The sequence below is a fragment of the Chiloscyllium plagiosum genome, chromosome 21 (genome assembly GCF_004010195.1).
Source record: "Chiloscyllium plagiosum isolate BGI_BamShark_2017 chromosome 21, ASM401019v2, whole genome shotgun sequence".
Classification (NCBI taxonomy): Eukaryota; Metazoa; Chordata; class Chondrichthyes; order Orectolobiformes; family Hemiscylliidae; genus Chiloscyllium; species Chiloscyllium plagiosum.
In genome coordinates this window covers 11778511-11805707 of record NC_057730.1, presented here as the reverse complement: position 1 = coordinate 11805707, position 27197 = coordinate 11778511, and the positions used below count along the sequence as shown (strand labels likewise).

General features: G+C 38.0%; 1 protein-coding gene across 2 annotated transcripts in view; it reads left to right on the top strand.

The window, feature by feature from the left end:
* LOC122560530 (actin-related protein 2/3 complex subunit 1A-B) overlaps positions 1 to 27197 on the top strand; it is a 52034-nt gene that overhangs the window by 5940 nt on the left and 18897 nt on the right. Inside the window, exons 2-5 of one of the 2 annotated variants that reach the window (XM_043711244.1) lie at positions 4650 to 4746; positions 13081 to 13180; positions 15646 to 15750; positions 24460 to 24682. In XM_043711244.1, coding sequence (XP_043567179.1) covers positions 13117 to 13180; positions 15646 to 15750; positions 24460 to 24682 — 392 coding nt within the window. In that variant the 5' untranslated portion in view covers positions 4650 to 4746; positions 13081 to 13116. The remainder of the gene's footprint in view (positions 1 to 4649; positions 4747 to 13080; positions 13181 to 15645; positions 15751 to 24459; positions 24683 to 27197) is intronic. The other variant, XM_043711243.1, reaches the window with a different exon arrangement.

Sequence of the window (27197 nt, the reverse complement as noted above, 5' to 3'; positions counted from 1 at the left end):
GTTGCTGGAAAAGCGCAGGAGGTCAGGCAGCATCTAGGGAACAGGAGAATCGACGTTTCGGGCATTAGCCCTTCTCCATCCCTCCTCCCTATCTTTTATCTTAGCCTGCTGGACCAACTTTCCTCATTCCTGAAGAAGGGCTAATGCCCGAAACGTCGATTCTCCTGTTCCCTAGATGCTGCCTGACCTGCTGCGCTTTTCCAGCAACACATTTCCATCTCTCATCTCCAGCATCTGCAGACCTCACTTTCTCCTCACATGTTTATTATATATTAGGTGTATTTTATTACATGCAGATGGTTGGTATTAATTAGATGGTTAGAGATTCATGAGAGGGGGTCAATCGGTCTGACTACCTGCCTCTCTACTGTGGCTACTTGCAGGCCCAGATGTCCACCAGTGTGCTTCAGGCATTCTTTGACTGGATGGCATCCTCACACCTGGGAAGGTTACTTTGATCTTTTTTTAAATTTTTTTGGTGCAATATATTCATGGCATCCCTTTCAAAAGGGGTAAATAGTTCTGTTATGTTGACAACTTGAATCTAAACGATAAAAATAATCACAAACTGAAACTGTAGTTTTGGGGTTTGTTTTATTCACTCTCCAGTTAGGAGCTATGTGCTTATAATGTTAAAGCTTAAAAGTGCTTGAAACCAAGCTCTGGTTCTATCCGTTACACATTGCTTTTCTAGAATGTAACATGGTAGCAGGGAACAGTTACATTAAGCTGAAAATCAGAATTGAAAAGAATTTCAATCAGAAAACTACAATCTTAACGACCATTTTACAAAATGGCAGAAAAGCATTAACCATCAGGGTATGATTACTGTCTAGTACCTGTACAGCATTAATTTTCAAATACCCAGCTATGCATCACCAGAACCTTTTCTAATGCCCACCAGTATTACTGAATTGTCAGGTTGCTTATCCAACATCCACTACTGGATGAACAGTAATCTTCTCAGTCAAACATTGGGAAAATTTGAAGCCGTTATTTTTGATCCCTACTCCAAACTCTGTTTCAGACTACCAGTTCCATGTCTCTCCCTGAGATTAAACCTGTCTGTTCACAACCTTGATATCCCATCTGACTGAGATGAGCTTCCTACTTCATTCGTACCATCACTATGACTGCCTTTCTCCATCTCTGTAACACTGTTTGACTGTGTCCCTATCTAAATCTACTGCTGAAACCCTCAATCATGTTTTATTGCCTCCAGACTTGATTATCCTAATGCACACCTGGCTAATCATCTACATTCTATACTCTATGATCTTTGTCATTTAAACTCTGCTGACTATTTTCTGACACCCTTTCATATCTGTCAAGCACTGTCTTGATTTTAAAACTCTCATCCTTGTTTTTGAATTTTTCCATGGCCTTGTCCCTTTCTATCTCTGTGGAAGTAATGAATCGTCAGGCTACCCAGTCAAGCAATTATATTCCTTGAACAAAACCTGATGTTTCATATTTGAGTATTAGGCAAGTATTAATGGAATCAAAAAGTGATCGTCAAATAAAAAAGGATAATTATCTTAAAGATCCACAAACAACTTTCCCATCCTTCTCAAAAGTTAACAATCCTGTTAAAAGGGGGAGGCATGATGTTAGAAGACTATAAGGCTAATAATGATTAGTGAGAAGTGTTATATCTGTAAAAGGTTATGGAACAAGATAAGCCTTCCACGAGCACGTGACTTTGGGTAATTGCTATAGAACTAAAAATGTGACAAAGGAATAATTGAAGTCTCCATTTTGTAAACCTGGCAACCAGATTTTATCTTACTACAATAATACTTGGCAAAAATAAAAGGGTTATTATTGGACAAAATCATGCATCCATAGATAGGGGCCAGACTTGGGGAATCAGCAAGTTTCTGATAATTTTAAAAAGTTGCCTATAACCAGTTCAGAAATGTGAAAGTAAAAACAACATGATCATGAATATTGTAGCTGAAAATTCTTTCAGCAGTAGTCTGTGACAGGAATCATGCAGTAAGTTGCATAAAATACTAGCTGATCAGCCAACATAAAGTTGACAACCTTTCTGAAATGGGCATTTCGTACTTTAGGTGGTCAGAGAATACAACCCTTATCTATTGCCTATAAATGAAATCCCAAATTGACTTCCATGTCGTATAATGCGCTTGCTTCAGTATGTGCAATTACTTCAGTTTTTTTCTGTACATTTTATTGCTTTACATGTAGTGAGATGGGATTTCATCAAGTCTGAGGTCTCATAAAATTCAGAGACCTGAGGTATTTTGAGAGAAAAAAACTACTAAGGAGGTTTGCTTTATAGTAAGATGATTATGGTGAACAGAAATACTCTTATAAGAGGATCATGATGATGAGAGTGTATTTATTGCATAAGGCAATCGAGTAAGTTCAATTCCTAATTTTACAAAATCAAAGACTGTGAGCATTTAAAAGAAGTAACAAGGTACCTTGTCATGTTTTGTGATGTTGCCTGAGGAACTGGATGATGATGATGATGATGTGAGTGATTGTGACACTTGAAATAATTATCACACTTAAAATACCAATCAACCAATGTGGTGATGTCTGAGAGATGTTTCTGCAACACCCCTAAAGAGGCAACAAAAGCAGAAGAAAAAGCTTAAAAAAAAATGCATGTGTCCCAATTTCAGGGTGTGGTATTTTTTGATCACATTTATTTTGCTGAAATAGGTTAAGTTCAATTAAAAGCATATTCCACAGTGTTTTGTTGGTATCATAAAGGAAAACTTACAAGCATCTTCATGATTCGATGTAATTTCTTATGGGATTGTACAGTGAAATTCAAGTAGTTAATACGATTGGAATGAAATGGGAGTCAGACTTGTGGGGCTGTTAAAAATATTTGTTTAGATATTAGTCCAGCCGTACCCTGGTTAATCTTAAATCAATAATCCTGTTCAGTGACTGTTACACCCATTCTAGTTAATCATACTAGGCCCGTGAAGAAAGTTAAAATTGTATCTAAAGAGAAGAAAGAGCAACTGTGAAGCTTGTTTGATCAGTCGAACTGGTTGGTCACTCAGTCTAGACCACTATTTAGTTTTACTATGTTAGACTCGAATACTGTGAAGTCTGTAATGTTTTAGTGACATATAAAGCATTCAAATTGAGTATGAAGGAATAAATGGTTAATTTTCCATCCTTGCAAGACCCAAAGAATGTAAAGCGAGTCATTTTTACGATGCTTTGCATACTGATCATCTGATTTGAATTTCGAGTGTAGCTTGTTACATAGTTCTGTGTGTGAAATTGGGAATTTTGTTTAGCTTGGAAAGATAAAATAAACGGATTGTGAAAAGTACTTCAGCTGCAAAATAACTCTCTGTGGTGGCAGTGGATAGCAGATTCCATTTGTTAGATTCTACACACTTGATGTACAAAAGGTAGAACATCTGTTTAATGTTGAATAGGTAATCGATAATTATATAACCTACAATAGGCATGAGTGAGCAAAGATTATGGATTGATGTTTCTGGTTTCAAACATGCTGGAGAAGAAGGACATCTCTTAAAATGGGTGGCTACAAAACAATTGCCTGTGCATGCACTTCTTCTTACGTCACAAACTGTTGAGCATCCTGAATGATCTTGAAATGTAATGTTCCCATATTGGAGGTTTTTGATTTAATTTTAAAAGTCATGATTGGACAAATGAAATCTAATTTTAGAGCTGGCATCTGTTAATTTCATGTAAACTGTTTAATTGCATGCAAGTGGTGAGCATTAACTGGGCATTCAGTGTCCCCTGTCAATAGACAAAGACTGAAACTGTGTTGACTTAGGTGTATGTTTGAAACTAAGTAGATGCTTAAAATTGTAAAAGATTTGCTCTGATTCAACCTTCACTAACTGACTTTCCAGAATATAACAGGGGCATTTATCAAGATCTTGATGTTCTAGTGCATTCATCCCTCAAATTGCATTAAAGTACATAAACCAGTGATTATCTCATTGTTGTTTGTACAGTCTTGATGCTTGCAAGCTGCACCTTTATTGACTAAAACAATAGCAAGGGCACTGTGGAAGTAATTCATTGGCTGTAAAGTACTTTGGAGCACCCACAGGGTTCAAAATGCACATTACAAATACAAATCCTTTCTTTCCCACACTTGTCTGTGCTCAGTCGAAAGTTATATTGTAATCTATATTTCAATTTTTTTTAATCAATTGAAAATATTACTTGATTTTAATTATCTTGTGAGTAGTATATTGTCTCAGGCCTTTTAATGCATTTGATCTTGCATTTAAAGTGCTGCTACCCAGCATCCTGTTAATGTCATCTTCAACCAGAGGGTTGTTAATCTATGGAATTCCTTGCCTGGGGAAGTAGTTGATGTTACTTCAGTGAATGCATTTAAATCCAAGATAGATTTTTAAAAAAAATAAAGTTCAGGGATATGGTGAGAGTGCGGGTAAGTGGAGCTGAGTCCACGAAAAGATCAGCCATGAGCTTATTGAATGGCAGAACAGGCTCGACAGGCTGGACGGCCTAATCTTATTCCTAGTTCTTATGTAAAAGCAATATGCTGAAATGCTTTCGACGTTGAACATTAGTTTAGATAGAATATGTGATTATGTGCCAATAGGATGCAAGCCTCATCTTCCTGCTTTCTTGAATCCATTTAGGTACTTACCAACAAAAGACTGGAATTTTGGAAAAAGCAACATTGTAAATTGACATTAATCCTATCATTTTTCCAGAAGTGTCAAATCCTACCCAAAGGTATTAGATTTAGCTCGGTTTCTGTCTCTATCAATAAAATATTATAGTAATGTGAATTTTTCATTGTCTGCTTGGGCTGTGGAAAGCACTTCATAGTACAACTCCAGATTTTTGTCCTACTGTATTATAGATCTGCTTGTGGTTACTGGGGGCAGTTACAGGTGAATGAATTATGTGCAGAATACAAATACAGTTTATCATTCAGTCTTGAGATCTATTGGTGATTTCTTTTTCTCCATCACCTATGGATTTTATACTAAATACTCTAAAGGCCTTACTACATATAATGGTGGTGAATGAGCAAATGAGCCTTTGAGTCCTTTATGTCCATTGTCTTTTTCTTCATAGCATACAATGTTTCAATTAAGTTAAAAGTGAAACCCTCTATAAATAATATATTGCTTTCTAGATTAAAAGAGACAGGAAGCAGAGTGTTGGGTCAATATTTAAATCCGCCTGACTGCGCATTCAAAGACTGCCAGCATTACTTAAAAGAAAAATTGCTGACTGCAATTCAATGACAAATGGTCCCCAAGTATTTCCACTTAGGATGGCACTAACCTCTAGAGATGCACTTCAACCTTTTCATATTATCGCTGTTAATCTGTGTTTCAGAGCAATCTGCCTTTGCAAAAATAAGATTGTATTCTTTGTATTGTTGCACGGTAGTTAAATCAAAGCCCATTAACTGTCAAGAAAACCACAAAGTACAACATGGATGTTCATTCAGTGGTTTTTATGCTCTATTGATATTTGACAATGCTTCCTTTAAAGTGTCTCTCAAAGTTTTTCTTGTTAGGAAATGGGCTGTACATTATGAAATAATGGAAGTCTGCATAAATATGTGGTTGGGTCTTAGATTATCTAACGTTTGTTTTTAGCATGAAATTCTATAGTTCTGTATGCTGAGTTTAAAATTATTCAATTTATTCCATGAATTAGTTTTGTAGTTATTTTTTAATAATTTGCAGATATACTCTGATTATTTCACTTTGATTAAAGGTTTCATATTAAGGTGAATAACAAGATAGATATTTTAAACTGGTTAGGATATTGAGTGCTAAAAGTGTACCGTCTAATTGTTAGAGCTGGACCAATCTTAAGTGAAATTAGCAAAGACTATTCATTCAGAATGCAAGTCTTAAATATACTGTATATACTAGTTTAAAAATTGACAAAATTAGTTTTGAAAACCCAATCAGAAGCCATGAGGTTGACTTTTACATAGGCAATATTTTCATGGGAATAACTTCCCTCCTTGATTTGGGTCACATTGAATAGACCAGGTGACCTCTGATGGCTACAAGGGTTGAAGCATTACTTTAACCAATTTGAATAGCTTTTAATCCACCATAAATGGGAGCTGCAGTCTGTTAAAATTTTCAAATCTAATCTGCTCAATATTCTTATTTACGTTGCTGCAAAAGAAACTGCCTATAGTTGCATTTCTACTATAGATACATGTATTTCTTTTTTAAAAATGCCTTTGCTACAGTTTTGGAGTGGTATCAGTGAGTTCACTTAAATGCGTTCCTGCGTAATGGTGTTATGGTCAGTTTGCCTATTTATCCCACGGTCCTTGTTCTCGTCCAAACAGTTTTTAAATTTTTAATTGTCTGCTTAGACCTCATGCTTGTTAATTGAAGTCAAGAGTTAAGACTCTTCTATCACTCCATGCTTGATTCCAATGCTACCTTGACTCAAATCCACACTTTGCTGTCTCTATCAGCTTGCAGTTTGCAGCTTGAGCTTCATGTCAAAACATCTGAGCCAAAATTATTCAAGCTACACACACTTGTCTGAAGATAAACTAAAAAGAATAAAGTGCAGCATTTCCACTTGCACCAAATTTCTGATGTATCATTCAAGTTAAAAACTATTCTGTTCCCATTCCCTCTTCGCTTCACACTCTGTGAAGTAACATGCACTGTCTACTTATATGGGTCATGTTAGTTCAGCTGAACATTTTAAATCTTTCTAAACCAAATGCAAAATGACCAAATCAATTTTGACTGCTGATCAACCATGATCTAATTGAATAGAGCAGGGTAAAGTCCTGCTCTGTTCATGTCATTGTATGTTTTCATTTACAAGTAGGTTATATGTGATGTAGAACATGCTGCAAACTTAGCCAAGTTGTTCCAGTACAGTTGCAGGTGGTTTGATATCTACCTGACAATGTGGAAAATTGTCACGGCATGTCCTGTACATAGAAAGCAGGACAAATCCAACGCAGCCAATTATCACCCCATTAATCTACTACTGATCATTAGTAAAGTGATGGAAGGTGTCGTCAACAGTGCTACTGCTTAGCAACAACCTCATTAATGCCCACTTTGGGTTCCACTAGGGCCATCAATTCTTGAATTCATTACAACCTTGGTTCAAACATAGATAAAAGAGCTGAATTTGAGAAATGAGGTGAGAGTGACAGCCCTTGACATCAAAGTTGCATTTTACCAGAATCAAGGAGCCCTATAAAAACTCGAATCAGTGGGAATCAGGGCAAATTCTGCTGGCTGGAGTCATACCTGATACATAGGGTGATGGTTATGGTTGTTGTAGGTCAGTCATCTCAGCAGCAGTTCCTTAAGCTAGTGTCCTAGACCCAACCACGTTCAGCTATTTCATCATAAAGTCAGAAGTTGGGATTTTAGCTGATGATTACACAATGTTCAGTGCCATTTGTGACTCCTTATATTTTGAAGTAGTATTAAATGCAACAAGACCAGGATGATATCCAGGCTTGGGCTGGCAAGTGGCAAGTAACATTTGCACCACACAAATGCCAGCTATTGACCATCTCCAATAAGAGCTGACAATGTGTTGCTGGAAAAGCGCAGCAGGTCACGCAGCATCCAAGGAGCAGGGGAATCGACGTTTCGGGCATGAGCCCTTCTTCAGGAATCCTGATTCCTGAAGAAGGGCTCATGGCCGAAACGTCGATTCTCCTGCTCCTTGGATGCTGCCTGACCTGCTGCACTTTTCCAGCAACACATTTTCAGCTCTGATCTCCAGCATCTGCAGTCCTCACTTTCTCCATCTCCAATAAGAGACAATCGAACGTCAGCTCCTTGAAATTCCATGTTACCGTCACTGAATTCACCACGATCAACATCCTATTGACCAAAAACTCAACTCGACTCACCATGTGTCTAGATTAGAGTAGTGCTGGAAAAGCACAGCAGATCAGGCAGCATTGGAGGAGCAGGAGGCCCCTGTGCTTTTCCAGCACTACTCTAATCTAGACTCTGATTTCCAGCATCTGCAGTCCTCACGTTTGCTTAGACTCACCATGTAAATACATTGGTCATAACAGCAGATCAGATGCTAGGAATATACCTACTGACTTCCCAAAACCTGTCTGCCATCTCCAAGACACAAGTCAAAAGTGTGATGGAATATTCCCCCCTTGCCTGGCTGAATGCAGCTACATCGACTGTCAAGAAACTTGACACAACTCAGGACAAAATTGCCAGCTTGATTGGCACTGCATCCACAATCATCTATTCTCTCCACCAGGTATGCTCAGTAGCAGTATGTACTATCTATGGGATGCACTGCAAAAATTTGCTAAAGATTCTTAGACAGCACTTTCCAGAGACACAACCACTTCCATTTAGGCTTAGGACAAATGCAGCAGAAGTGTGGAAACCTCACTGCTTGCAAATTCCCCTTCAAGCCAATCCCCCTCTTGACTTGGAAATATGTCACATTCTTCAGTGTCACAATTCTGCCTTTCCCTTCCTAAGACTATTGTGGCTGTACCTACAGTATATGGACTGCAGCAGTTCGAGGCCACTCTCCTTCACCTTCCAAGGGCAAGTAGGGACCGTCATTAAATGCTGGTCAACCAACGACACCAATGTCCCACTAGCGAATAAAAAAAAATCTCAAAAGTGTCTTATGTTACAGTCCATTTTTTAAAAATCCAATCCAAACTGCAAAATATAAACAGCTGTTTATTTTCCAAATTATCATTTTGGCAACACTAAAGTTCTTATTCCTTCTGTTACTGACATACTATTGTGTCATTAATTGGTGTAGGAAGAAGGAATTGAGTGGGTTTTATTTGTGATGCAGCGTTGTCAATCTTGCAGATTCAACATCTGGAAATTTTGAAGTTATCTATGCATCTGTTATGAATATTTCAATCAACCTTTTAATTGTGGTTAATCAAATTACCAGCCAACTACAATTGGCAGCAAGCAAATTCTTGAAATGTTTGATTGGAAGTGTTAATCCTAGCTAGCTGGCAGAATGTGAGGTTTCTATTTCTGTGGTTTTACTAATCAGCATTTCAGTTACCTTTTCAAATGAGATTCAGTGCCAAATGTGTCTAATCCAAGTGCTGAGGTTCAGTTTGTCATGAGCAATCCTAATGTTCTGATACTGTAGATGAAGGATTAACTTCAGTGACTGGTATGTCGAATATTTCAATATATTCTGCAGTGAATGATGTCCACTATCCCAAATTCTTGAATATTCTGTACTAGATATGAAAAACATAGTAATAATTCATAATCATTAACATTTTAGAGTCAGAATGTACTACCAACACTAAAGCAGATGTTGAATTTGGCATCTCAGATGGAATGTATTCTGTTATGCAGGTAATCTTAAATCTCTTGTGTTGTCTGCCATTGTTAATAGGGAAATTAGTATATTTGATTTGATTTGAAAATTAACTTTTTTTTAGCCTAGTAGTTGAGTTGAACTTCATTAAAATAGTAGCTTTAATGGTAAGAACTCCAGTAAATTTATTTTACTTGGGAATGTTTGAAAGCTTGAAGAATTGGCCACAGTGACATTGCTGTAAAAAAGATTCACAAATATTTGGCTGATGTGCTTTATAGCCATTAATAATATCTTGCTTCTGTAAATAAATGTATAACTTAATGCTGTCACATTTCTCATTTGTGAAGAAGTTAAAGTTTTCTCAGCACCTTCATTTGGACTTTGGACAACAGCTGAGATGGTTCCCAAATACATAGTACAGGTTGTTCTGCTATGATGCGCGTTTTATTAACACAAATTTGATACAACGCGATTGATGATTTGGGGACATTATTGCTAAAGCATGAAGTTTTAAAGTGTATATTGGTTATAACGCAATTCCGGCCCCATTAGTTTAAATGCTGCTTTTATACAATTTTCTTAGAACACGGGCTTGCACAAGAATGGAACTACTGTTTTATAGCAGAACTGACTGTACATTTCTATTATATATTTTTCTGACAAACAGAATATTAGGTTCCAGCATTTGCTTAAATGTAGAGTAATTAGTCTCTTGGTGTTTTGGATCAAAATATATTCCAGTTAATACAGCTAAAAGGTGCAAATGTAATGGAATTACTTCATCAAAACTTGTCAAAAACATGAGCCATTATATGGAGAGTGAAATGTTCCTAATTACAGCTGCCTAATTAATATTCAACTGTAGAGGCAAACTAAGCAACTGCTAGTTGTTCGTCTGCACCCATGAAGACTGGCAAAGTGTAATGTACTCCCTGCTATTATATAGTGTTCGATGACCTTCAGTGCACTTGATTTGCCCCTCAGTCATCTGTATAGAAGATTGGTTCACTTAGAGTCAGAGATGTACAGTATGGAAACAGACCCTTCAGTCTAACCCGTCCATGCCAACCAGTTATCCCAACCCAATCTAATCCCACCTGCCAGCACCTGGCCCATATTCCTCCAAACCCTTCCTATCCATATACCCATCCAAATGCCTCTTAAATGTTGCAATTGTACCAGCCTCCACCACATCCTCTGGCAGCTCATTCCATACACGTACCACCTTCTGCATGAAAATGTTGCCCCTTAGGTCTGTTTTATATCTTTCCCCTCTCATCCTAAACCTCTATACCCTCTAGTTCTGGACTCCCCGACCCCAGGGAAAAGACTTTGTCTATTTATCCTATCTATGCCCCTCATAATTTTATAAACCTCGATAAGGTCACCCCTCAGCCTCCGACGCTCCAGGGAAAACAGCCCCAGCCTGTTCAGCCTCTCCCTGTAGCTCAGGTCCTCCAAGCCTGGCAACGTCCTTGTAAATCTTTTCTGAACCCTTTCAAGTTTCACAACATCTTTCCGATAGGAAGGAGACCAGAATTGCAGGCAATATTCCAACAGTGGCCTGACCAATGTCCTGTACAGCCGCAACATGACCTCCCAACTCCTGAACTCAATACTTTGACCAATAAAGGAAAGCATACCAACCGCCTTCTTCACTATCCTATCTACCTGTGACTCCACTTTCAAGGAGCTATGAACCTGCACTCCAAGGTCTCTTTGTACAGCAACACTCCCTAGGACCTTGCCACTAAGTGTATAAGTCCTGCTAAGAATTGCTTTCCCAAAATGCAGCACCTCGCATTTATCTGAATTAAACTTCATCTGCCACTTTGCAGCCCATCTGGTCCAGATCCTGTTGTAATCTGAGGTAACCCTCTTCGCTGTCCACTACACCTCCAATTTTGGTGTCATCTGCAAACTTACTAACTGTACCTCTTATGCTCACATCCAAATCACTTATGTAAATGACAAAAAGTAGAGGGCCCGGCACTGATCCTTGTGGCACTCCACTGGTCACAGGCCTCCAGTCTGAAAAACAACCCTCCACCACCATCCTCTGTCTTCTACCTTTGAGCCAGTTCTGTATCCAAATGGCTAGTTCTCCCTGTATTCCATGAGATACATCCTTGCTAATCAGTCTCTCATGGGGAACCTTGTCGAACGCCTTACTGAAGTCCATATAGATTACATCTACTGCTCTGCCCTCATCAATCTTCTTTGTTACTTCTTCAAAACACTCAATCAAGTTTGCGAGACATGATTTCCCACGCACAAAGCCATGTTGACTATCCGGAATCAGTCCTTGCCTTTCCAAATACATGTGCATCCTGTCCCTCAGAATTCCCTCCAACAACTTACCCACACTGAGGTCAGGCTCACCGGTCTATAGTTCCCTGGCTTGTCTTTACCGCCCTTCTTAAACAGTGGCACCACGTTTGCCAACCTTCAGTCTTCTGGCACCTCACCTATGACTATCGATGATACAAATATCTCAGCAAGAGACCCAGCAATCACTTCTCTAGCTTCCCACAGAGTTCTCGGGTACACCTGACCAGGTCCTGGGGATTTATCCGCCTTTAACCGTTTCAAGGCATCCAGCACTTCCTCCTCTGTAATCTGGACATTTTGCAAGATGTCATCATCTATTTCCCTACAGTCTATATCTTCCATATCTCCCCCATTTTCTGTGGCTCCACACAAAGGCCGCCTTGCTGATCTTTGAGGAGACCTATTCTCTCCCTAATTACCCTTGATCAGAAAGGATTGAATAGAAACAGCTCTTAACTATTTTTGGTCCGCACACTGCTTCATAATATATGAAACAGGTCACCTTCAAATTCAAAAGGAGTTGGGTTATTTTTCAGCGCTAAAAGTTGTGTAAGTAAGTTGTACAGGTAGAACTATTTTTCAGACTTTGAAACCAATAAGTACACTGGGCAAGGAAAATATTCCTAAAGTGTGATTAACACTCTTGTCTACATTCTTGCGCTTGTGTGAAATGGTAGGTACATAATTATCAAAACATTTTGGAGTTCACAAGAAAAAAAATGTTTGAATTCTTTGTGTTTCATTAATGTCTTCAGGCTGTAAAGGGGCTTTGGTTGATTGCTCTGGAGCAATTAAAGTGAACCATTCCAGAGTACCCACCCTTTGAACACAATGATTATAAGACAAGTGCATACCTACAGTTTTCAGTGATGTGGTCTCAAGCTTTATCAAAATTTTTAAAGTTGCAGGATGTTGACTAGTTGTGCTTCTATAATGAATATCGTTTTTCCCCCTTAGTGATCTTTCCAGAGGCAATAGGGCTGCTATTCAGTTGGAGATGAGAAAGCAATTTAGCTGACCCTCAGGAAATCTTAAAGTGCTTTACAACCAGAAATAATGCATCATGCATTTACTTAGAAAATCTTGAATGCTGAAAATTGCCTCCTTCCAAAAATAACTGTCCAGTATTCAAAGGGGTATTGTTAGGATTTTCATTTAATGTGAAGTGAGTAAATAACAGTTGTTTTTCACATGCTTGTTTTTTTTATTTCTTCCTTTATAGCCAATACTGTTTACTTATATACTGTTGGACTTAAGCCACAAGTGATATTTTATATATATTTTGTGTGACAACCTTCATTGTAATAATTTGTTACACATTGTTTAAATACTCATTTAATTATAATCCTTTCACGAGTACCATTCATTTCTTGAGGTAGGTTTGTGTTTGAAACTATAATGTTATTTCACTCTATAAACTTACAGGTTCTGTGACAGTCATACAGAAATTTTGACACTAGAATGTCTCGTCATCAATTCTTGTTTGAGCCAATCACCTGCCATGCCTGGAATCAAGATCGGACACGTAAGTTATGTTTTGAGATGTTTTTCTAAACCAGCATTAATAACCCATTTTTAAGATAAAATAGATTGTTAATTATGCTCATAGGTTGGTGCTTTTATGTTGAAAGCAATTACGCACTGGCACTTATCAAACATGGACTTTGTACTGGCTAATTCTTGTATCCAAGAGGTAAATAAGATCTTCAGACAGGAGCAAAAGTAAGCCATTCAGCCCACTGAGTGTGGCTGGGTTTTTCGAACAATTGACAATGGATTTGTGGTCACCATTAGATTCTTAATTTCAGGTTTTTATTGAATTCAAATTCCAGCATTGGCTGTGGTGGGATTCAAACTCAGGTATCCAGGATATTTACCTGGGTTACTGGATTAACTGTCCAGTGATAATTACTATTAGGCCCTCGATAACACCAGATAATTATTGCATAACTGACCATGTTAACTTTTTAATATGGATTTAACAGGAATGTTAAAAGGCTATATTTAATTACTTCTGCACTAACCTTTAACAAATACTGGAGAAACTCAGCAAGTTTGGCAGCATCTGTGGAGAGAGAAACTGAGTTAATGTTTTGAGTCTGGTATGACTCTTCTGAGCTAACCTTTATTTATTTAGAGAGAAATGTATGACTCCTGGTGAGTTAATCACACATCAGGAGTATTTCCACTGCTCAAGATTATGGTATCAGTTTCTTTAAGAAAATGCTGTTGTTGCATTTGCACGAATTAGTACATTTCAAACTATGTGCTTACAGTTAATATGGTTTAGTGAAGTCACCTTTAAATTGTAGGAAAAATAGTCAGTCACTCCTGTGTTGCGCTTTTGTTGGCACAATGTTTTATGAATAATTTCTGTTGCTTTCAGGTAAAGCAGTTTACTAAACTATTACCTTCAAGATCCCACTGATAAATAGAAGTTAGAAGCTAATTAAAATAAAGAGCCTTTTGAGGATTTAAGAATATGAGGAAATAATCTCCATTTATGGAGACACAGAGGGAGTTGGGGGGGGGGTTGGGAAATCGAAAGGGATATAGACTTCAAATTTACTGATAACTTCATAATTGTTAAAGCAAGATAGGATTCCTGCAATAAGAGAATGCCAGTTTAGAATAAAATCATAAACTTGGATAGAAATTGAATAAGTACTTTACATTGGTGTCTCTGCAAGAGATTGGTAGAAAAGAGATGGTTTTTGAAGTTGGTATGTTAGCCTGAAACAAAGCATCTCACCTTGATGGATTACCTTGATCTTGAACAATGGACAGGTAGTTCAGTTTTTCAGTATTTCCAGCTTTGGAGAGAGAAAGTTTAAATCTGAAGGAGGCTGAGGGGTGACCTTATAGAGGTTTATAAAATCATGAGGGGCATGGATAGAGTTAGTAGGCAAGGTCTTTCCCCTGTGTTGGGGGAATCCAGAGCTAGTGGGCATAAGTTTAGGGTGAGGGGGGAAAGATTTAAAAGAGACCTAAGGGGCAACATTTTCATACAGAGGGTGATGCGTGTATGGAATGAGCTGCCAGAGGAAGTGGTGGAAGCTGGTACAATTACAAAATTTAAAAGGCATCTGGATTGGTATATGAATAGAAAAGGTTTAGCGGGATATTGGCCAAGTGCTGGCAAATAGGACTAGATTAATTTGGGATATCTGGTTGGCATGGGCGAGTTAAACTGAAGGGTCTGTTTCCTTGCATTTCTCTGACTCTATGATACTTTGTTGGTTTACGAATTGTCCCCACCCATTCAACACATTTTCAGCACATGTATCAAAGCTAATGGCCAGATGGAAATGGATTTGAGTTTCCTATCTCAACAAAGGCTAATGGTTGAAGATTTTTTACTGAAGTCTCCACTAGTGCATTCATGATTGATAAACTCCACTAAGAATTGATCATTATGATACAGTTTTGGAGCAGCATGTGGGACATTCTGATGATTTGTGATCAAAATGGTATTTGTAAACGGCATTTAAACTTTCAAGGATATCAATAAAAACAGAGGGTTACTTTTATTTAGTTGACCTTGAGTCTCAAAAGTTGTTCCACAAGCCTTGTGCCCTGTCTGTAGGGAAGACTTTATTGCACAATATTTCATAGTATTATTCCAAAACAAACCATGCTTGTATGATCTCCGATGATAGATAATGGGTCTATGAAATTGAAGTTCACCATATTATGTGATTATCTCGACTCTATCATTGGAAAGTTGAGTATTGAGTTCCTATGATCTGATATTTATTACAGTTACACATTTATTGGAAATCCAGGTGTTTATAACTGTACCTTTACCTCTTAGGATAAACCTGCAACTTACCAGGTCATTTGTGTCGACAGCATTTGATTTGGTCTATTAAAATAATAAAGCTATTGTGAGAATCCTTGAATTTAAAGTTCCAGGACATTTCTTATCAGTTAAGATTGAATTGGTGATTACCAGTGCTTTTTTTTTACTAGTTGTTCTGATTTCTACAGAGATAGCACTTAGCCCCAATAACCACGAGGTTCATATTTATAAGAAAAGTGGAAACCAGTGGATCAAGAATCATGAACTGAAGGAGCATAATGGTCGAATAACAGGTACAAAAACAGTTTGAATGCTTCTGGATCCAAATATTCATACTCCAATTTTTTTTGAAGAATTGGGATTTCCAACTAATGTAGCAAAACTGTTGCTAAGTATTGATATTGCATGTCAACTTGCATCAACCTCGTAAACTGATACTGTCTTCATTCAAAAATGGTACTGAATATCAACACTAATAAAGGCAGTTTGTTATGATCTCAGCTGCTGATAATACTGGACAAATCAGAACTGAGTGAAACCTAGATTTGGAGGCATAATTCTTTTCAACATGGGTGGTTTGTGACTAAATGCATGCGCAGGAATCTGCCACTGTACATTAACACAGTAAAATGTTTATTAAACAAATTAGTCATGAATTCTATTACACTGAACAAAAGGTTGGAAGTATTTCATTATAGATTTATACTATTCATTTTATCCCAGCAATATCTGTGCAAACATTAAAAACTCCAGCGAAGACATGCTACTATCTATATAAACAAGGTTTCTTCGCATAGCTGAAACCTGTTTTCCTCCAGCGACTTTCTGCACGTTCACCAAATACCTTTTTTGCTTCAGTTGGTATGTCTCCCTGAGATACGTAAAACAAACTAAATTCACTATGACAGAAGGTCCCTGATTTGTGAATGCTGCACCTAAATATGCATTCCTATACAGGGACATATTAATATTAGTTCCAAAGATCAGGCTTGAGTGTTTCCTTGAACTTTCAAATGGCTATTTTATTTCGTCCTGCACTGTGTTCTGACACGTGAACAAATTGACTTGGAAACAAATTTGGACAGAGCCTGTTTGAATCCCAGGGACTGCATGTACCTGAATTTCAAAACAGATACGAGTTTCTTAAACTCAGGTGCCAGCGGTCTTTCTCTAATATGGACCCACTTCCTCGCTGACTAACTTCTAGATTTGTCTGTGCCTATGTCCCTGGACCCCTGCAACAGCACAACATTCATCTGTTTTTAATACGTTCATCTGTTAACCAGTATTTCTTTACTGCAACATTGTAAACAAGGGCTTATGCCCGAAACGTCGATTCTCCTGTTCCCTGGATGCTGCCTGACCTGCTGCGCTTTTCCAGCAACACATTTTCAGCTCTGATCTCCAGCATCTGCAGACCTCACTTTCTCCTGCAACATTGTAAAGCCCAATTAAAAATGTTTCTAAAAAAACAAGCCCTCTGCACTCTCCAACACCAAGCTCCTAAAAGCTCCTCAAAACAAAACTTAACTAAAACCATCTTCCTCCTTCTTAACACTTAATGTAGGATAAAAATGTTAAACTGAAAGTTATAAATGTTCTTAAGTTGATAAAAAGTAGAGTTGCCATAGATCTACTAGGGCTGCTTTCTCCTTAGAGAGATTGCTGGTGGTTGTTTAACCTGAGGGTCACCACACCTCAGGCAAGGGGAGAGGTTGAGAAGGAGAGCTCTTTGTGGCAACCTCAGCTGGTATGGGAATTGAAGCCATACTGTTCCCATCATTCTGCCTCCTAAACCACCCACACAGCTCACTGAACCCACAACCCAACAAGCTGATTATGTAGCGGTTTTCTCACTGTTGGTTTTAAAGTAGAACTGTTAAGATTGTTTGTCTAAAATCAAGCATGTTTTCAAACTTTTACAAATTTATTGTTACAAAAATGGTGGAAATATGTTCTAGGGGACTACTCCAGAAGCCAGCTGGTGAGGGATAGAGCTGAAGCCAATCTTTACACAGTTTATAATTACTGGCTCTAAGTCCAATGACATGAGTTTTGATCTGTGCCTATTGACGGCGATTCAAATGAATCCCCGCCTGCTTACATTTAAGCACAGGTAGTTATACAACAGGAGAGTGGCAAAAAGTTAAGTCTATGTCTCTACTATCACCAAGTGAGCAAGTTTTTGCTCTGTCTAAAACTGAGTAGCATTTTGTTGTGATTTAGGCAATTAGGTGTTGAGCTGAGTGAAGCAGGTGTGTAAATTTCAATTTGCATTTAAAAAAAAGCAGAAAATCTTGGGTTCTCTGAACCTCCTTTCTCTGTCCTTGTTTTATTGCAAATTGGCATGATTTACGTTTAACATTGAAAATATAAAGTTAAATGAGAATGTGAGCAAAGATGCTCATGTTCACAATAAGAATAAATTTTGGAATCACTGATGTACGTTGCCTTACTGACTGTAAAAGTTAAAGAACAAAATGTGGCCTTTGATCTTCATGACACCTTAGTTAATGATTTGCTAAATTTCAATACTCAAACCCGCTCTTAATGCCATTGTCATCATTAGAAGAACTCTTTCCTCTATCCCCTTAAAGCTCAACTTTGCTTTCTCTTTCTCCTCACTTTAACTGCCTTGCAGTCTTCCTCTCCCTTAACACTGTCCTTTTTTTTAACCCCTGAAGTCCCCTTCTGCCACACCCCCCTTTTTCTTTTGCAACCCTCCCCGACTCTCCCATCTCTTCCCTTCCCTTGACTCCTTTCTGACCCTCCCCATCTCCTTTCTCTCCCCTATACTGTCGATTGTCTCTCAACCCCGCTAATTCCCTCTATTTTGTCATGAGTCCCCCTCCCACCCTACGCCTTCCTGTGTGTCTTTCATCGCTCCTCCTTTGAGTCCAACATCTTTGAACAGCATCTTAGCCATTCAGTGCGATATTTGGCTGTACCAATTAAAGAATTATAGGCAATGCACTTCATTGTTAAACCTGCTCTTTTTCAATAATAAATGAATGGAAAGATGCTTTAAGGTAAATATGAAGTCAGGGAAGATACAAGTAAATGGATGTAATTGTATATTTTGACCTTTCAATTGTCTCTGATGTGTCACAATTTAACATGCATTGGATGAACAAAAATTTCCTGCTACTACATATTGGGAAATTAATGTTATAGGTCCTCATCACAAACTCCATTTTTTATACACCGTTTCCATCTTTGTTAGTTATACAAATTGATTGAAATGTCCAGAACCTCCTCAGTTAGATGTGTCTCAAGTTAGGATTCTAACCGCACATTCAGTCAGCGAAGCTGCATATTCTCCTGCGCAATGTTGCATGGCTGCTTGTTCTTTACTTGTGTTGCGACTGAAATGCTCATCCATACCTCTTTTACCTTGAGACTTGATCATTCTAATGCTTCCCTGGCTAGCTTTCCATTTTGTACCTAATGTTGTCTTATGCTCATCATAAACTCTGCCTGATCTTTACTCTCTTCAAATCTAATTCACTCATCATCCTTGTATTTTCTGACCTTCACCAGTTCCACATCTGACTGCCTCAGTTTAAAAATCTTAATTCTTGTTCTTACACATCCTTCTCACATCTCTCCTTTCCCAGTCTGCCTAATCAAGAAGGTCCTGCTTCTCAATTTCACTTCTCACTTGAGATGTCATGACTTTAAGATTAATCCACCACCCGACAGCAACCCTATATTCCTCTGGGGCTAAGATGACTTTAACCCCGAGTAAACTGGATAATCCGTGCCTATTGATATAAAATTATTCAAAGTTAAATGGGACAAACCAAATTGGTTTCATTTTCAAGTGCTAATGTTGGGCATTTTTATTGTTAAAGTTATTCAAGACTTAATGACAAACCATACTTGAAGATAAATAACCTTTGAGGCTTACCTGCAAGATTGCATACTAAACACTAAAGTTCATTGTTTAATGGGTGAGGCAAACAGCTAATCAATTTTCTTTAAGAATACTTCAGTCTGATTGCAGGGTTACGAATGTCAAGCAGAAAGTAATAACCAAACTGAAGTTCTTCTATGTAATTTTTTAGGTTTTGGCTCTTGGACAACTGAATTAATTGAGTATAATGTACCTATTCTGTTCTTTTAAAAAAAAATAAAGATTTTCTGCTTACACATAATTCAGTCAAATCAAGTTTTTCATTGAATAAGGTGAAGGATTTGAAATTTGACTGGCAGTGCAAAACCAGTAATAAGGAATCAGCAACCCATTTTACACTGTCTAATTTACTTTTCTAATTTTGGAGAAGATTTGTAGCTCAGGTTGATGGTAAGTAAGTAAGTTAGCTCATTGACCTGGAAGGTTTATTTTCAGACATTTTGTCACCATGACTAGGTAACCTCATCAGTGAGAGTCTAGCTGAAGCGCTGGTGGTATGTCCCGCCTCTCTATTTATAGGTCTTGGTCTTGGTTTCTTAAGGTGGGTGATGTCATTTCCAGTTTTTTTTTCAAGGGAAGGTAGATGGGATCTAAGTCGATGTATTTATTGATGCAGTTCTGGTTAGAATGCCATGCCACTGAGAATTCTTGTGTGTGAATTTGTTTCGCCTGTCCTAGGATGTGTGAGTTGTCCCAGTCAAAAGTGATGTCCTCCTTTGTCTGGATGGATAGTGGGTCGTGTCTTTTGGTGTTCATATATTCTGGTGGCAAGTTTCCTGCTAGTTTGTCTGAATTAGTGGTTTTTTTGTAGTAAGATATTTTGTAAATGACCATGTTTCTTCTGCTGTTTGTAGTTCTTGGGTGCTGCAGTGTGATGTAGCTCATTGAAATAATATCTTGATGCAGCTCCGTTTGTGGGTGTTGGGAAAATTGTTTCTGAAGTTAAATATTTGGTCTGTGTTTGATGTTTTTCTGTAGACGCTGGTTTAAAGCTCTCCATTAACTCTACAACTGTCATGTCTAGGATGGGAGTCTGTTGCCGTTCTCCTCTTTTGTGAATTTTATTCCCGTCAGGATATTGTTGATGGTGTTGTAGTTTCCTCTAATTTGTTCTGTTTTGGTGTCATCCACGTAGCGGACCCAGAGTTTGGGTTGTATAGATGGGAGGGCAGCTTGTTCAAGTCTCTGCATTACTGCTTCCGCTATGAAACCTGATATTGGTGATTTCCATGGGTGTTCCATTGACTTGTTTGTAGGTTTTGGTATTAAATGTGAAGTGGGTGGTGAGGCACAGGTCCACTAGCTTGAGAATGCTGTCTTTGATGATGAGGTTGGTGGTGTTTGTCGTCCTGGTTTTCATAGCAATGGATTAGATTAATTGGATTACTTAGTGTGGAAACAGGCCCTTCGGCCCAACAAGTCCACACCAACCCTCTGAAGACCAACCCACCCAAACCCATTCCCCTACATTTACCCCTACACCTAACACCGGGGGCAATTTAGCATAGCCAATTCACCTAACTTGCACATTTTTGGACTGTGGGAGGAAACCCACACAGACACGGGGAGAATGTGCATACTCCACACAGACAGTTGCCCGAGGCGGAAATTGAACCCGGGTCTCTGGCATTGTGGGGCAGCAGTGCTAACCACTGTGCCACCGTGCCGCCCTGTGTTTCTTTGGCCAGGTTGATGTTAATTGATGTGAAAAGGGCTGTAATGTCAAAGGAGACCATTATTTCGTCCTCTTCTATCTTGGTGTCTTTGGTGTTCAAGAATTCTTGGATGGAATGGCATGAATCTTCAATTAGGTGTTTTAGTTTTTGGTGGAGTTCCTTGGCTAGTCTGCATGTTAGTGTACCAGGTAGGGAGACTATGGGTCTGAGGGGGGCCCAGGTTTCTGAATTTTTCATAATCTGTAGAAGTGTCGTGTGTTTGATCCATCTGGTTTATATTTTCAAAGTCTGTTCTGTTTAATTCTCCTGATCTTTTAAAAGTCCTTTTAGAAAGGATGAGATTCTGTTTAGTAGTTGTGGGGTCGGGTTTATCATCACATTACCTCACATCAATGACTTCCAGACTACTCAGACCCTTTGGTATCATGGTAGCCCACAAACCTACCAACACACTTAAACAGCGACTGATGAACCTAAAGGATCCATTAGATACTACCAGCAAAACTAAGGTCATTTACAAAATACCATGCAAGATCTGTAAAAGACATTAAATTGGACAAATTAGCAGGAAACCTGCCACCAGGATACATGAACACCAACTAGCCACCAAAAGACACGATCCACTATCACTAGTTTCTATACATACAGACAAAGAAGGACACAGTTAAAAATCACACAACACCAGGTTACAGTCCAACAGGTTTAATTGGAAGAACTAGCTTTCGGAGCACCACTCCTTCATCAGCTGGTGAAGCCAATTACCCGATGAAGGAGCGGCGCTCCTTGGTGTTGTGTGATTTTTAACTTTGTACACCCCAGTCCAACATTGGCAAATCCAAATCAAAGAAGGACACCTCTTTGACTGGACAACACGCACATCCTAGGACAGGCAAAACAAAGACCCCCCCCCCCCAACAAAAATTCTTAGTGGCTTGACATTCTAACTGGAACTGCATCCATAAATACATCGATTTATACCCCATCTACCTTCACTTGGAAAAAAGAACTGGAAATGACATCGCCCGCCTTAAGAAACCAAGATCTATAAATAGAGAGGTAGGACATAACACCAGGGCTTCACCGGAGAACTCTCACTAATGCTGTTACCTAATCATGGTGACGAAACATTTCAAAACAAACCTTCCAGGTCAGCAAGCTAACTTCCATAGTGACTTTTCTAATCTCTGAAGTCAATAGTAATCTAGAGCATAGTTGGGATACTTTGATCAAGTCGAACATGATCATTGTTGGCAAATGTGCCATGCTTTTTATTTTTTTATAAAGGAAGAATTGTACTGATCCATCAGAACTGTTACTGTGGAGATTCCGTCACTATATAACAAAGCTACCTAATGAGTCACACAAAGTCTTGCCTAACCACGGTACTGTGCTGCACCTTCTGTAGGTTTGATAGAGTATGTGTGGACCAAACAAATAGTTGGTCGAGATGGCAAAAGATGTTTGTTGCATCCCTGCCTTAGGCCATCGTATACGAGGACAAAAGACAAGATGAGTCTACTTCCATAAATGGTTAGACTACTTGGAACTTTAGGAGCAACTGACAATACCAAATGTATCTACAGATCAAGATTTTTTTAAAAATTAGTCTCCTGTCACCAACAAATAATGAATGTTGTATAAGCTAATAATTGTATTAGGCTGATGTGATTATGCTTTCTTAATTAATGTAGTTATTATGCTTTCATTTAAAATAAGTCTGCTATGTAAGTGCATTGTGTAGCTATGCTGTCAAAATCTTCCACATGCTGCTTACAGATGAGGGTTAAGTCTTGTCTGTCTTCTTTCAGTTTTCTGTGCTACGTCCTCACATTGTGCAAAGATTTCAGCTCAATTCCCCACTATCTAGGGATGTTACTGCAATTAACAATCTGTGGCATTGAAATATTTAATTATCTCAGCTTATTAAATATTTTAGCAGATGTGGAAGCTGTGTTTTATAGAGTGTACGTGACCATCCTAATCAGAGAATGATTGCGACATTTGACTAGTCATGTCTGTGCTTGCTCCATTGGCTTTTCCTTGTAGCTCTTTTCAGAACATTATTCAGCTCTTTTTTGAAAGGCTCCATTGGACCTGTCTCCACCATATTTCAGGCAGTACATTGCAGATCCTAACCACTTGCATGCAAATGTTTTTCCTTGAATTGACATTCAATTTTCTTTGACAAAAGTGTACTAACTTCCAGAACTTTTCATGTTGAGTGTTCAGTATTATGTTTTACCCAACTTGTATTTTGTCAGCTAACTTCTCTGTGCTTTGCATATCTTACAATTAGTCAGTTCCGCTATAACGTGGTAGTTCCATTCTTGTACAATCCTGTTATAAGAAAAACATATAATAGCAGCACCATTTAAACTAATGGGGCTGGAATCACTTTATAACCAATACACACTTTAAAACTTCATGCTTTAGAAACAGTGTCCCCAATTTGTCAATTGTGTTATAGCGAATTTGTGTTAACGAAACACACGTTACAGCAGAACAACTGTTATTGACTAGTTTGAGCATTCTTTTGTGTTTGGAACTTTTGTGATTTATTTTCCTTTTTGCTTACCATCATCAATTGAAGAATGCGTAACATTTTTGGAATTGAAATGTAAATTGCTTAGGTGATTTACAAGTGTGTAATTCCTGAAACAAAGCATTCTATAATATTGATTGTGAAAGAATTAGAATAGATTTTTCTTTTAAATTACCTTTTTTTTTGCAGAAAAACCCATGGATAATGATATTCCCATGCATCTACTGCCTTTCACTTTTTAGGTGGTAGTGGTCATAGATCTGGAAGGTGCAAAAAAGTCTTGGCCAGTGGCTGCAGTGTAACTTGTAGGTGTTACATACTACTGCCACTGTGCATTGTTGGTGAAGGGAGTGAAAGTTGAAGGTTACTAATTGAACATGCAGCTTTGTCTCGGGACAATATTGAGCTGCTTGAATTTTGGAGTACATGCCTTGAGGCAAGCGGAGAGGAAGTAATGGCTTGTGCCTTGTAGATAGTGGACAGGCTCTGAGGAGTCGGGAAGTGAGTAATTTGTAGTTGGTGATTTAGAGCTAAAAATAATTAAACTTGTCATACTTGGAGTCTAGTTCTATTATGCATCCTTTTAAGTTAGATTTGGATAAATATCACCACCATGGAAGCTATCTATTTTGGTGATTATATTTAATTAACTAGCAAAGATTAGGTTATTTGTAATTCTAGTGCTGAAGTATGAAGCTGTCTTGTTTTGACAAGGTGCATTTTGACAATGTTTTCTTGGATACTTGAAGTCAAACAAGTTTATCAGCATGAATAAAATTTATACCTTATGTTCTATTGTGGTATGCTTTGGTTCTAGGATTGCTAATCCTTTTTTTCATATTAATTCATCACTGTACTTTCTGTACAGGCATTGACTGGGCTCCCCAGAGTGATCGTATTGTAACCTGTGGTGCTGACCGTAATGCTTATGTATGGAGTCAGAAAGACGGAGTGTGGAAGCCAACATTGGTCATTCTAAGAATTAACCGTGCTGCAACATTTGTGAAGTGGTCACCTCAGGAAAATAAGTTTGCTGTAGGTAGTGGTGCACGGCTGATCTCCGTATGCTATTTTGAAGGAGAAAATGATTGGTGAGTACTTGATGAAACAAGAATGTTGCTTCTAAAGATTTGGATTATGCACACTAAACATCCTGGTGTAAAAAATTTTTATTAGGCGATAATTTCTTTCTCCTGTAGTCAAGGTGTGCAATAGTCATGAGAAAATTCAAACGACACTCCGCTCTGAATGTAGAAATTTCTCCATCTCAATCTTAATTGGCCATAACCTTATTCTGCCACTATCATCCCTGAGTCTAGACTCTTAACTAGGAAAGGGTCAAGAGTGTGGCATTGGAAAAGCACAGCAGGTCAGGCAGCATCCAAGGAGCAGGAAAATCTTAACTAGGAAAGACAGTTTTCAGCATCTGGCCTTTAAACTGTCTCAGTATTTAATGTTTCGATGAGATCACCTCTTAATCTTCAAAATCCTGAGAGAATCCTTTTGTTTTGGTTATCAGTTGATTGAGCCATCATTGAACCCATTCTAGGCAGATCCATCTTCTTTCGATCTGGGGACCAAGACTGTACGTATGTCAAGTGCGATCTTATCAAAGCGCTATACAATTGCAACAAAACTTGCATCTTGAATCTTAACCTTCTTGCAGTTAAAAGTCAACATACACTTTGCTCTTCTAATTGCTTGCTAAGCCTCAGTACCTGTAAACTTTGATTCTTGTACCAGACACCAAATTCCACTGAAAGCTAAGATGGAGTAGTTTCTCATCATTTTAAACAAAATGTTTTTCTTAACTTAGACTTGCCTGCTTTATTCTTCTGCCATCTTTTCCATTTGTTTAGTCTATCTCTGTATATTTTTGCAGACTCTAGATCTTCCCAACATTTTACGTTCCCATGTCACTTTGTAGTCAGCAGTGTTGCACTCGGTTTCTTCATCTAAATCATTAGGTATAAAAACTGTAAATAGAATTTATTGGAGCTATAGCTGGATACCTGATGTTTTATTAATTGAGTGAATCTGAGTTATGTATTTACTCATTCATATTATTTACATGTGCTGGCACTTCATCAAAATTTGTTTTGCATTCCTCAGAGGGACCTTTATTTAACATAAAAATGAATGGAAGAAAATTGGATCCTTTTTCTTTCTGTTAGCAATTACAGACCAGCTACAGTGTGTACATTCACTCATTATTCAGGTCATCTGCAGAGGATGGGTGACATTGCTTCAATGTCAAATGTATTTTTAGTTATAGAGTTATTTTCATTGCTTTTTTTAAATTGGGTCAGGTTAGTTTTAATTTCCCAACTAATTTAAACAAAGATAGTTTAAACTGCTTAAATATATTTCCTTAGCGTTTTGTTGAGATCTGTGTAGGAAAAATACTTTGTAGAACAGAAGAATCTCTAAATACAACATTACAGAATACCGAGATTCCCAAATAGAGCAGTATTTAAATATTTTTGTTAAAACACTTTGTTTATATTTCTCCTCATTTGTGCTGACCTCTCCAGCTCATCTCCTGAATATGCTGACTCTTTCCTTTGCTGGCTTCATATATACTGGGTGGCCTCCATCACTATATTCTTCATAAATAAATAGTGAGTGTTGGTGGAATATTTGACCACTGTGTGTCCCGGTTAAATCATATTCATTCATATGCGTGCACTTTGCAGCAAAATCTATTGCCGTCTTTTGATCCTCTGTTAACCAAATCTGTGTATAGTGTAAACAATTGATGCTCTTCTGATAGTACTCTACTAGCAGGCACTGATCAAATATGGGACCTTCCTGATTTGTGCAGCTCTCTCGCTGCTTTATCTATTTAAGCAATCTAAGAAGTGTTCATCAAAATTTATCTAATGTTAATCGTTCTTCGAAAGTATAGGAATGGAAAAGATGCTGTAGTCCGGTTGTCTGATCCCTTTAAGTGAATACTTCTCAATCAACATTCACTTCAAGAATCTATCCAATTTCTCCTGAAAAGTTTCCAACTCCCCTTCCTCTGTGGGCAGTTTAGATTCCATCTTAAGCCCACATCCCAGTTCTGGAAATTGTGGCAATCTCAAATGTATAATGGCAGCTTGAATTCTTTATTATCTTAAGAATGCTTATTAATACCACCATAGAAACTTGCCTTCTGCACATAATCCCAAGGAATTCAGTCTTCCTTCATGGATCCAGTATCTTAAAAAAAAGATTTCAAATTAGTTACCCTTTTCTGTACTGTTTGCAAATTATGGATATCCTTGCTATGGTACACAATCTGGAGTTGCACTGTTTTTCAGTTGCAGCTATCGAAATGCCTTCTACATGTCCTTTTTAAATCTCTTGGTTCGTAGCTGAAGATTTAATGAACTTTTAATACTGATGAACACACTGTACTATTGATTGCAATGAGTTATCCATTAGTACTTTCAGATCCAGTTTATGTGTTGTATCTTAACAATATTTAGTTTTGCACTATTATGTTCATTTTCCTTCTCTTCTCACTACCTGATTTCTGGTCATCGACTCTGCTATTTTTAAACAGAGCCCTTTTGTGTGTTTTACTTCTGCAATTATGCCCCATCACTGCAAATTTGA